Here is an 11,193-nt window from a genome sequence, read left to right on the forward strand (position 1 = left end):
CATAAAAATAAGCATACGGTAATTGTTGTAACCTACTCTATCAAAAGACACCCTTTATTGTGTATATTATCTCCATCTCGGTGAAATTTTTTATGTATTTGACCACAACACTATAAACTGTATGACTAAACAAAGGAAAGATAATAAACAAAATCCAAAGAAAAAGTATGAACTCGTGGCAGATCTTAAGTTTAAACATGATTTGTTGACTAATGAATTGTTTCATCTACAGAAATTCATTTCTTTGGTAGAGTTTGATCCTTCTTACTCCAATGAATCTGAAAGCTATAAAGAATTTATTGACAAGAATGGTTTAGCTTTGGAAATCACTGAAATAAATGGTAAAATTGCAGACGGTCCCAACAATATAGATGGTAATACTCAAACAGGAAAGAATACCAAGATACGAAGAAGGCAATTGCGTGATACCACTCTCAGTAAGGATCCGAAATTGACCACAACCAGTCAGGTACATCTTTCTGCAATTAATATACTCGATGAGATAGAGCCCTTAGTACAAGAGAGATATCGTCAATTAGAAAACTCATTCAAAACAAAGGACAATTCCAAAGTAGAACATGTCATTGTTAAAAAAGAAAAAACATCCAAAGTCACAGAGCCAATACTTCCTCCTCATCCTACTCCAGTATCGAAGGCAAAGAGATCGTATAGAAAGATGAAAAAGGAAAGTAATGATAATACACATAAGGACATTAACTCCCCACTTACAACTGAGCAAACGCCCAAGCAATCACGAAAACCATCAAAAACCTCTATCCAGATTATCGAAAATGAAAACAATCAACAGGAAGATGAAGATAGCGAAAGCGACAGTTATGATTTTACAAGTTCTGATGAAGAAGATTTCAAAGCCAAGAGAGGCCGTAAGAAAAAACTTCCACGCTTGAACCTGATAGTACATCCACCACAACAAACAATAACGAACCCAACAAATATCATAAAACCTAAATTTCCTACTTTATCAGCATATCTAAATTCATTCAAATCCCTAGATGATGATATAACTATCCCTGAATATGAAAAATATATAATAGAACAGAAAGATCTCGTAGCGAAAATCAAGAAAGGTGTTGAAAATGGTGCGCTTGTGTACGATAAAGACACTGACTCATTACAACCAATCACCACCAAAGAGACTAAACTTGTTCAACTCAGTAAACCAGATCCAATTTCATTTCTTTACAAGGAACAAAATCTACACGTACATCAGGACTATTTGATAAATCAAGGGATTTATATGAGTAAATTGTTTCATAGTTCGAGAAGAGCAAGGATGGCAAGGGCCAAGAAAGTTTCCCAAATGATTGATTCTCATTTCAAGCATATCGCAGGAGCAGAAGAAAGGAAATTAAAAGAAGAAGAACGAAATAGGAAATTATTAGCTAGAACCACCATGCAAATTGTGAAGAAAAGATGGAATTTGGCGGAGAAGGCATACCGTGTATTGAAGAAAAACGAAGAGGAACAATTACAGAAAATTAAAGGGAAGGAACATCTTTCCAAAATATTAGAGAAGAGTTCGCAATTACTTGGTGCTCAATTGAATCAGCCTGCAGATGAGGATCTATCAATAAGTAGCGATAATAACGATACTAGTAGTAAGTCTGACACGGATAGTGATGATGATATGTTGTCGTCGTCATCGTCAGCGCATTCTGCATCGTCAGACAATGAAATTGAAACGCATGGTACCAAATTATCTCTGGGATCAGTAAAAGCTGACAGCACTATGGATGAAGCTTTATCCGTGGAAGAATTAAGGAGAAAATACTCAGGGCTAAAAGATTTGAAATTGGATAACAACAAAGATAGCGATGATGAATCCATTCTAGATGAATCTGAGTCAGAAACTGGTCCTTCCCATATAACTGATGAATCGTCCTCTGATGATAGTATCTCAGAGAATGAAGTAGAAGAAGGAAAGGTAGAAACTCAAGAGCAAGAGGTTGGACTTCATTCGTTATTTACTACAGATCTTGATGAAGATAATGACCATGATGATAGTGAAGATTTCCAAATGTCTGAATCAGATGAAGAAATGAAACAAGAAAACGATTCCTTAGACGAAGCAGATGCCAGAGAAGATTCAAACAGAGAAACTTCTGATAAATACTCGGGATATGATAGTCAATTATCTGTCGTAGACGTTCCTGTTCCACCTCTGTTACGAGGAACCTTACGAGTATATCAAAAGCAAGGTTTAAATTGGTTGGCATCATTATACAATAACAATACAAATGGGATTCTAGCAGACGAAATGGGTTTAGGTAAAACAATACAAACTATCTCACTGTTGGCGTATCTTGCTTGTGAGAAGCAAATTTGGGGCCCTCACCTAATTGTTGTCCCAACATCTGTCTTATTAAACTGGGAAATGGAATTCAAAAGGTTTGCTCCTGGGTTAAAAGTTCTTACATATTATGGTTCTCCACAACAACGTAAGGAAAAAAGAAAAGGTTGGAATAAACCCGATGCCTTCCACGTTTGTATAGTATCATATCAATTAGTTGTTCAAGATCAACATTCATTTAAAAGAAAACGATGGGAATATATGGTTCTAGATGAGGCACATAACATTAAGAACTTTAGATCAACAAGGTGGCAAGCTTTATTGAATTTCAATACTAGGCGAAGGTTACTACTTACTGGTACTCCTTTACAAAATAATTTAGCTGAACTTTGGTCATTATTATATTTTTTGATGCCTCAAACCATAATTAATGGTAAGAAAGTATCCGGTTTCGCCGATTTGGATGCGTTTCAACAATGGTTTGGTAGACCTGTGGATAAACTAATTGAAACAGGTGGCGGCTATGCCCAAGATGAAGAAACGAAGAAAACTGTCGCAAAATTACATCAGGTCTTACGTCCATATCTATTAAGAAGATTGAAGGCAGATGTGGAAAAACAGATGCCTGCGAAATATGAGCATATTGTCTACTGTAGGTTGTCAAAGAGACAAAGATTTTTATATGACGACTTTATGTCACGGTCCAAGACAAAAGCTACTCTGGCCAGTGGTAATTTCATGTCGATTGTCAACTGTTTAATGCAATTGAGGAAAGTTTGTAACCATCCAGATTTGTTTGAAGTCAGGCCAATTCTTACGTCCTTTGAACTTGGTGCCTCTGTATCCAGTCACTATACCACTATGAATAAGTTTATGCATAAAATGCTAGCTTCATCTGATGATTCCAGAGTAGATTTAAAAAATCTTAATCTCGTATTCTCTGAAAATGATAACAATCTGACAAGTTACCATTCTGATTCCATCTCAAAATTGAAGTGTATAAAAAGTTTCGTCAAAGAGATAGATATTTTAAAGGAAGAAATAACCAAAGCAAAAATAGAAAATACGATAATGAATTTCGATAATGCATCTGACTTCTACAAGAATTACAAACGCACTTCTATCCAGACTAAGATCGATGCACTGATGGGTTTGTGGTATATCAACACATTAAAGTCAGATAGAAAACCGGTTTACGGAAATAATCTTATAAAACTCGTAACAGTGGATTCTATAAGTGCCAAAATAAACTCTCCCTCATTAGAACCTCTAATTAAACCATTACAAACACGATTTTTCTCAGAAAATGATACAATTGAAAAATATGCTGTTCTTACGCCTAAGGCAGTTGCATTAGATATGAGGTACCTAGAGTTAGGTTTAGATGATTCTAGTATATTAGATGAAACTACAAAAATGACTGTCTCTGAACAGTTGTACAACATGCAAAGCCCATTCCATCATTTACAAACAAAATTAAGCATTGCGTTTCCAGATAAGTCGTTACTTCAATATGATTGTGGGAAGCTCCAAAAATTAGCTATTCTTTTACAAAATTTGAAAGATAATGGACATAGGGCTCTAATATTTACACAAATGACGAAAGTTTTAGATGTTCTAGAACAGTTTCTAAATTACCATGGTTATCTATATATGAGGTTAGATGGTGCAACTAAAGTAGAAGATCGTCAAATTCTAACTGAAAGGTTCAACACAGACTCTAAAGTGACAGTTTTCATTCTATCGAGTAGATCTGGTGGTCTTGGTATTAACCTAACAGGAGCAGATACAGTTATCTTCTATGATTCTGATTGGAATCCTGCTATGGATAAACAATGTCAAGACCGTTGTCATAGAATTGGTCAAACTCGTGATGTTCATATTTATCGTTTTGTGAGCGAACATACTATTGAAAGTAATATTCTGAAAAAGGCAAATCAAAAGAGAGAACTAGATAAAGTTGTCATTCAAAAAGGTGATTTCACGACTGATTATTTCAGTAAACTTTCTGTAAAGGATTTATTGGGGCCAGATGTTCCAGTAGAAGGAATTAATGAAAATGCTCCTTTGCTTGCCGATGATCCTTCTGCTAGTAAAGATCCTCGCCGTTTGGAAAAATTATTGGCGCAAGCTGAAGACGAAGATGATGTTCGAGCGGCCAATTTAGCCTTGAAAGAGGTAGCTATCGATGATGAAGATTTTACAGAAGACGTTGAAAAGAAAGAAAATTCCCTCAATGATGCAGGTTCTGTTGATGAATATGAAGGTACTGGCCATGTAGAAGAATATATGATCAGATTTATTGCCAATGGTTACTACCATTGAATTTGCCGTGAATGTAATAAGAACTAAAAAGATAAGCATAAAAAATATAAAGCATTGATAACATAGACACTGTAAATAAATAGATATATTTAAAATTGTAATTATAAGTTTGCATTTATTATCTTCTTTCTCTATTATAGTCCTGCTCAACTTTCCCATTAGAAACTTCCAGATTGTCATAATGGTTTTGACTTAACATTAGGCTTTAACGTGTTGAAGGGGTTCCATTTAGATTTCGCACGAACCTAGACTATAGCAAAACCGCCAAGTGCTAGCTAGTTAAAACCAAAATACTTAAAAGTTAATCGACGAACACCAGTTTAGGAAAGGAATGCAAATACAAGAATTATATGAACGTTATTTGTGGAAGGCTTTTTGCCAGTTCAAGTAGTAGATTAGACAATGTATCTTTGGCTAAAAGGATCATCTCTCAGACGAAAGTAAAAGATACCAAGAATGCTGGGGAATCCGACAATATACTCAATGAAACTAAGAAAGTAATAGCATCCAAACGAACAACGAAAGTGGTTACGAAAAATAATTTCTTGGAATGGGTTTCATTCAATTCTTCCTATAATTCTCATTATCATTATCCAGGTGAAAAAGAAATGAACCCTATAAATCACTTCTTCAATACAGCTAGTGTCAAGTACGAATGGGGTGTTTCAGCGTTCGGCGATATACCTAACGAGCATTTGAATAAATTGTATGGAAATACTATTTCAAATGCTGGTAATTCGAAACAATTTCCTGGGAGGACTTATGTTCCTTACGATATTGTTAAAAGTTTGCCAGAAGTTATATTTATTAGTCGTACAAATGCAGGGAAATCCACTCTACTGAATAACCTAACCACATCTTTCAACCAAAATCGATTGGATGTTTCTGCTAAGATGTCTAAAAGTGCAGGGTTTACCAAGACGTTGAATTGTTTCAATATCGGTAATCGATTTCGATTAGTTGATTCTCCAGGATATGGATTTGGAAGTGATATAAAGCAAGGTATCATTACTATGGACTATTTGAAAAATAGGAAGGAACTGATGAGATCTTATTTATTAGTCCCTGGTCATAAAGGCTTCAATGAGCTCGATCTGCAAATGGTTGATTTTATGGTAGCAAATGGTATATCCTTCGAAGTTATCTTCACACAAATGGATAGAGTTAAGGATATTGAAACATTTAGAAAGATGCTTGATGCTAGTAATGTTCGTAATTTATCTACATTACCTCAGCTGATCTTTGTCAATTCCACTCTTTCAAAACATTGTCGGAAGAGATTTGGAATCGCATATCTTAGATATTCTTTATTCCAAAGTTGCTCGTTGGAACCTGGTATAAGACCATTGAGAAAGAAATGAACCCGCTGATAAATATATAGAAAAACAATTCATATTCTTAGTACAGATTTAAATTTGCAAAACATGTATATATTAAAAACTATTTATCTATTTTGTGTACTCTCATCTAAAAATATTGTCACCTTTAATATTAATGTCACTTTCGTGTGTTGGCTTTCGGACACTGAAACAAGATTTTATAAAATTGAAAAATTAAAGGAATTCAAAATAAGGAAACAGTGCAATTTCGAACCATTTCGCATTGCTTATAGAAAATAGTCGATTTGGATATCCGTGACGATGTTGAATATTATTAGAAGGAATACCATATCCCCTTTGGGAGAGAATCTTATCTTTTCCAGGGCTTTTGTCTCAACTTCTAAATTGTATAGTGCTAAAGCCGCTAAATTTTTAAAAGCACAGAGAAGAAGACAAAAAAATGAGGAGAAACAGGCTACTATCAAGAACTCCTTGGAGAGAGTAGATCCAGTCTTTGGTAAGAAAAATGTACCATTCATCGCTCGTATATCAGCAGAATTGAAAGAACCATTAGTATTATCATCAGGTTACAATGTTGAAGAGGTAGAGAAATTTCTTGCCGCAATCGAAACTACCAAGAAGAAACAATTAGCAGATCGTGGTATAAATGTAGACATGATAGTTTCTGAAAATGAGAAGGAACTGGAGGAAAAACGTCAAGTTATTTTAAGAATCTTAAGCATGAGAAATGCCAATAATAAAAGCTCAATCAAGTTGGCTTTGAAGCTTGCCCGTGAAGAATTTCAACGATTCCCTGGCGATACAGGTTCCAGTGAGGTTCAAGCTGCATGTATGACTGTCCGTATACTTAATATGGCCCATCACATTCAAGAACATCGGAAAGATTATTCTAACACGAGACATTTAAGGATGTTAGTACAGCAAAGGCAAAGTATACTAAGGTATTTAAAGAGAAACAATGCTGAAAGATATTACTGGGTTATTCAAAAGCTTGGATTAACTGATACGGCTGTTACGGAGGAATTCAACATGGATAGACAGTATATGAAAGACTACAAATTTTTTGAAAGTGCTGCTGTAAATTAGATATAAAGTTGTTTCTATATCGAATTGGATGTACATTCTTGTAAATAATTAATGACCAAAATAACCCAAAATACTCCACAAGTTATATTATGGGAAGATATATTTATATTGTGTATATGAAGTTCTGTGTCGTAATTAAACCGTATAGAATCTTATAATGCTTAATATGAATGTACGTAAATGAATTGAAGAAAGTTCGTTGATTCAATTGATCAAAATATGAAAGTTAGGCAGATAACAATGGGGAATATTCTGTCGGTTCGTCAGAATCTGTAAAATATTCTTCGTCATCAGAATCGTCATCCTCCGATTCTTTAAGTAACTCGGCATAGTTCATAATGGCATCCCAATTCGGGAATAAGACATAATAGGACTCAATTAATCCAATTAGTAACATGGCACAACCAATACCTATCCATAACCCAAATAGCTTCATATTGAAGTACCAGCTTAATATAAGAGCTAAAGGGATACCAAACAAATAATATGACAGGAGGTTCACGACGCTACCTAATGATTGCATTCCCTGTCCTCTTAAGCATGATCCAGCCACTGCATTTAAAGAGTCAAAATTCTGAACCAATCCAACCAATGGTAACAAACCGCTTATTAGTTTTTTTACATCCTCATCTCTTGAAAATACGCTCGCAATAAAATTACGCCCTAATACCAGTAGTAAACAGTTGGTTAGACCAGCTCCGAACGAGAAAGTCAGCCCAACTTTGGATGAGATATGGGCATGTTCTGAACTTTTTGCACCAATGAAATTGGCAATTCTAGTGGAAGTTGAGATACCGATCGCAAAAGGAACCATGTATAGTAAGGCAGCCATTGTAGATACCGCTGATTGTGCCGCTAGATAACTTGTCCCAAAGTATGCACTGAATAATGTTAATAGTTCATAGGATAGTTCTTCTGCTTCAAGCATTATGATACCAGATATTGCAAGATGACTCAAGTCTTTCCAGTGCGTGAATGCTTTTGATGAGAACCCACCCCAACATTTCCTACCTTCCACGTATAAAGTGTAGAGTAGTAGAAGGAAGAACATCATCCAGAAGTTGATCACTACGGCTACGGCAGAACCAATGAACCCCATACCGATGTATTTGTTCCAGACTAAAGTATAACTAATAAGAATATTCAGTGGTGCACATATAGTTAGAACATAAATACCAGCATCAAATATTCCCTGTGCTTGTAAAAACCTCTTTAGGTTTTCGAAAAAGATATATGCTGGAGCACCAAGTATCAATACTCTCAAGAACTGAGAAGTAAGAGCGATCAACTCCTTTTCAGGAACGACCATATACAGTATTGATTCCGAATAAAACCAAAAAAATGCGAAGGGAACAAAAATAATTAATGAAAAAGTGATACAACGCTGTAAATGGATACCGACACTGTAATAACGACCTGAACCATAAGCTTGAGGGCATAATGTATCCAAACTTGTCGCGATACCTTCAAAAATGGCTAATGTGATATTGGAAGTCATTGATGCTAGGGAAACTGCCGCCAGCTCGTTTTTCCCCAGGTGACCTACCGTTAGTGAGCAGACCATTGGGAATATTTGTTCTAGTAGAAACGTGAAAATTAATGGGAAAGAGTAAGATGCTAATACTTTAGATTCTGACTTGAAAGTAACCTTTTCCTTAGCCAACTGAGCTAATTCAGCGGAATGAACATCTTCTTGATAAATTGCTGGAACAGAGCCTTTACTTGTAACTGATACGAATGACGGCCTTCGAGGTGTAATCCCCGTTCGTTGCATCATTGATTCGTGTGTTTGCTTTTGAACTTGTATCCTATTGATAAATTCATCATAACCTAATTCTCTTGGCTCATACTGTTCCATATCTTCTTCGCCTTCTTCATTATCAGAATTGTAAACAGAAGAATACCTTCGTTCATGCTCTTGAAGAATCCAGTCTACGCCTGGAGAGGATAACTCTGGTGTTTCGGACACCCTTGATGGTAATGACACTGTTCTGCTAAGCTCACCGCCATCTTCCTCATTATAATGCATCTCGGGCTCTTCCATTATTTCGTCCATATAATGGTGTGGCTCATGAACATTACTGCCAAAATCATCTCCTAAAGATCTGAAACTCCTCTGATCAGTAGGTCGCGATCTTCTACTGAATTTACGCACCAAAGGATTCTTCTTATTAGGTGGAAAAAAACCAAGTGATATTCTTCTATGTGTATTCCCTACCCCCATACCATTGGTTCGGAGAGTTGGGTGAACTTCAGATAATGTCTTTGATAGGATTCCAGCCATTGTTTGAAAGCAACTTCTAGTGTAATAAGAATTTTGCAAATATCAACTCACCCAACTCAGAAAACCTGAATAAAATTTTAGTATTGTAATTTTGAGTGAAAGTTTGCAAAAACTAATATGTATACTTAACTTTATCCTTGTAGATCACTTATTCCTCTATGAATGCTAGAGGTATATTTTAGCATTATATTAATTAGAGGTTAGTAGAAGGTTAGCTGTGGGCCTAATAGCTTCTAATGATTCTTAGCTATAAAATTTATTACTTTTTAGGGTGTTATTCAACCCTAATCCTTTAACTATGGGTTTAAATCTTACCCCCATATCCCTTTATTTTAGGGCTAAAATATTAAGTCGGAATTGCTATTCCAAACGTTAAGGATTATAAATTAAAATCTAGATTTACCGATTACATTATTTAAAATCCCTCTATATAATCAACTTTATTTATTTATGAATCTTTAAGTCTATTTACGTTGTCTTACCCTCACCACACCCACTTTTCATATATATCCAAAGTATCATCTTGCCCGATTAAGAAAGCATATTAAGTAAGTTGAAATGGGGGTCGGGCAAAAATTACTTAAATATAAATTTATGGAGATATTGAAAGGTGCGCAAATTGGCATATTAACCATCAAAACTGATCGCTAACCTTTACCGGTTCCTGTATCTAAATCTGGCCCCGCAATCTTAATTACGTGACACCTTAGAAGCTGTCCAGTTGCGCGTTGAATCAATTTTTCTAAAGACGAATAAACGATTCTTTAAACCAGGTTTATTATCCAAGAATGCGTTATAATGCAATATTTACTTTGTTTATCAGTATATAGATGTGAATGGATAGTGTAAAGTATATGATTTTATTTTTTACATAATCAATTAATTGATCAGAAGACATCCGGTAATTTTTCGATGACATAGCTATGACCACCAACACTCATTAATGGGATACCAGGGATCTTTCTCACACGTTGTTTTAAACCAGCATCATTAGTGGCAACGATATAACATTTATGTTGCAGGACTCTATTGACAATACAGTCATCTGCATATGTACCTTTATGGGAACAGCTGAGACGTTTAATTCTTGGATCACGAGCTAATTTTAACGCTATACGATATTTTGGACCTAGTTTTTCCAATTCTGCCATGACGCAATCGGTAATCAAAGGATTGCACTTTGCTAATAAACAATCCATCATACCTCTCACTAAATCTATCTTTTTCTGTATGGAGAAGTTTATAAAATTTGTATCGATCAAAACTTGATATGGAGGTTTAATGGCTTCATTATATTGAAAGAAAAGAGCACTGGAGACTTGCGGTATGTTTCTAGTCAATTCAGGGTCTTCTTTCTCCCTTATTTTATCCTGGTTTGCCTTCAGCCTTTGATCCTTTTTAGCATTTAATGTACGTTTCGTAAGTGCGAACTTTCTAGTCTTTTTTGCTTTACCCATTATTTTACGTTATTATTGGTACTTTAGTGGCAAAATGTTTATTAACTGTATTACTTTTTAATGTAATCGCAAGTGTACGTGAAGTCTGTCGAACGAACAAATGTACCTTGGTTAGTTATATGTGTCTGTTGCGATGAGATGGTATGAAACTAATCAAATTGTAAATTTTTTTTTATAGTAAAATTTTTACAAAAAAAAAAAAGAGGAAAAAAAACTCGTCACAGACAGGATTCGAACCTGCGCAGGTAAAACCCAATGCCTAATTGCTGTTTCTATGAAATAGCAGGGCATCGCCTTAACCACTCGGCCACTGGGACAAAACTTCCATTTTTTGTAAAATATGATTTGGATATAGTTTTGAATCTTGATTTTCTGACGAGAAGACTATAA

At 35.2% G+C, this 11,193-nt stretch overlaps 5 protein-coding genes and 1 non-coding gene across 6 annotated transcripts; 3 read left to right on the forward strand and 3 right to left on the reverse strand.

Annotated features, from left to right (window-relative positions):
- Positions 1-121: 121 nt before the first annotated feature.
- SWR1 (chromatin-remodeling protein SWR1) lies at positions 122-4,636 on the forward strand (the record flags this gene model as incomplete). The annotated part of the gene is made up of 1 exon (XM_003669306.1): positions 122-4,636. One exon carries the CDS (start codon positions 122-124, stop codon positions 4,634-4,636), a length of 4,515 nt encoding a protein of 1,504 aa, XP_003669354.1.
- Positions 4,637-4,986: 350 nt separating this feature from the next.
- On the forward strand, positions 4,987-5,997 carry MRX8 (translation initiation/elongation factor MRX8; the record flags this gene model as incomplete). Its single annotated transcript, XM_003669307.1, has 1 exon — positions 4,987-5,997. The coding sequence occupies one exon, from the start codon at positions 4,987-4,989 to the stop codon at positions 5,995-5,997; it is 1,011 nt and encodes a 336-aa protein (XP_003669355.1).
- Positions 5,998-6,276: 279 nt separating this feature from the next.
- MRPS28 (mitochondrial 37S ribosomal protein uS15m) lies at positions 6,277-7,062 on the forward strand (the record flags this gene model as incomplete). Its single annotated transcript, XM_003669308.1, has 1 exon — positions 6,277-7,062. The coding sequence occupies one exon, from the start codon at positions 6,277-6,279 to the stop codon at positions 7,060-7,062; it is 786 nt and encodes a 261-aa protein (XP_003669356.1).
- Positions 7,063-7,288: 226 nt separating this feature from the next.
- NDAI0C04540 (uncharacterized protein) lies at positions 7,289-9,346 on the reverse strand (the record flags this gene model as incomplete). The annotated part of the gene is made up of 1 exon (XM_003669309.1): positions 7,289-9,346. One exon carries the CDS (start codon positions 9,344-9,346, stop codon positions 7,289-7,291), a length of 2,058 nt encoding a protein of 685 aa, XP_003669357.1.
- Positions 9,347-10,233: 887 nt separating this feature from the next.
- On the reverse strand, positions 10,234-10,803 carry FCF1 (rRNA-processing protein FCF1; the record flags this gene model as incomplete). The annotated part of the gene is made up of 1 exon (XM_003669310.1): positions 10,234-10,803. One exon carries the CDS (start codon positions 10,801-10,803, stop codon positions 10,234-10,236), a length of 570 nt encoding a protein of 189 aa, XP_003669358.1.
- A 216-nt stretch (positions 10,804-11,019) lies between these two features.
- Positions 11,020-11,083, reverse strand: NDAI0Ctrna6S. The gene is given in 2 exon segments: positions 11,020-11,065; positions 11,020-11,083. It is a non-coding gene; the product is annotated as a tRNA-Ser (tRNA).
- Between the last annotated feature and the right edge of the window lie 110 nt (positions 11,084-11,193).

This window comes from Naumovozyma dairenensis, chromosome 3 (assembly GCF_000227115.2).
Source record: "Naumovozyma dairenensis CBS 421 chromosome 3, complete genome".
Classification (NCBI taxonomy): Eukaryota; Fungi; Ascomycota; class Saccharomycetes; order Saccharomycetales; family Saccharomycetaceae; genus Naumovozyma; species Naumovozyma dairenensis.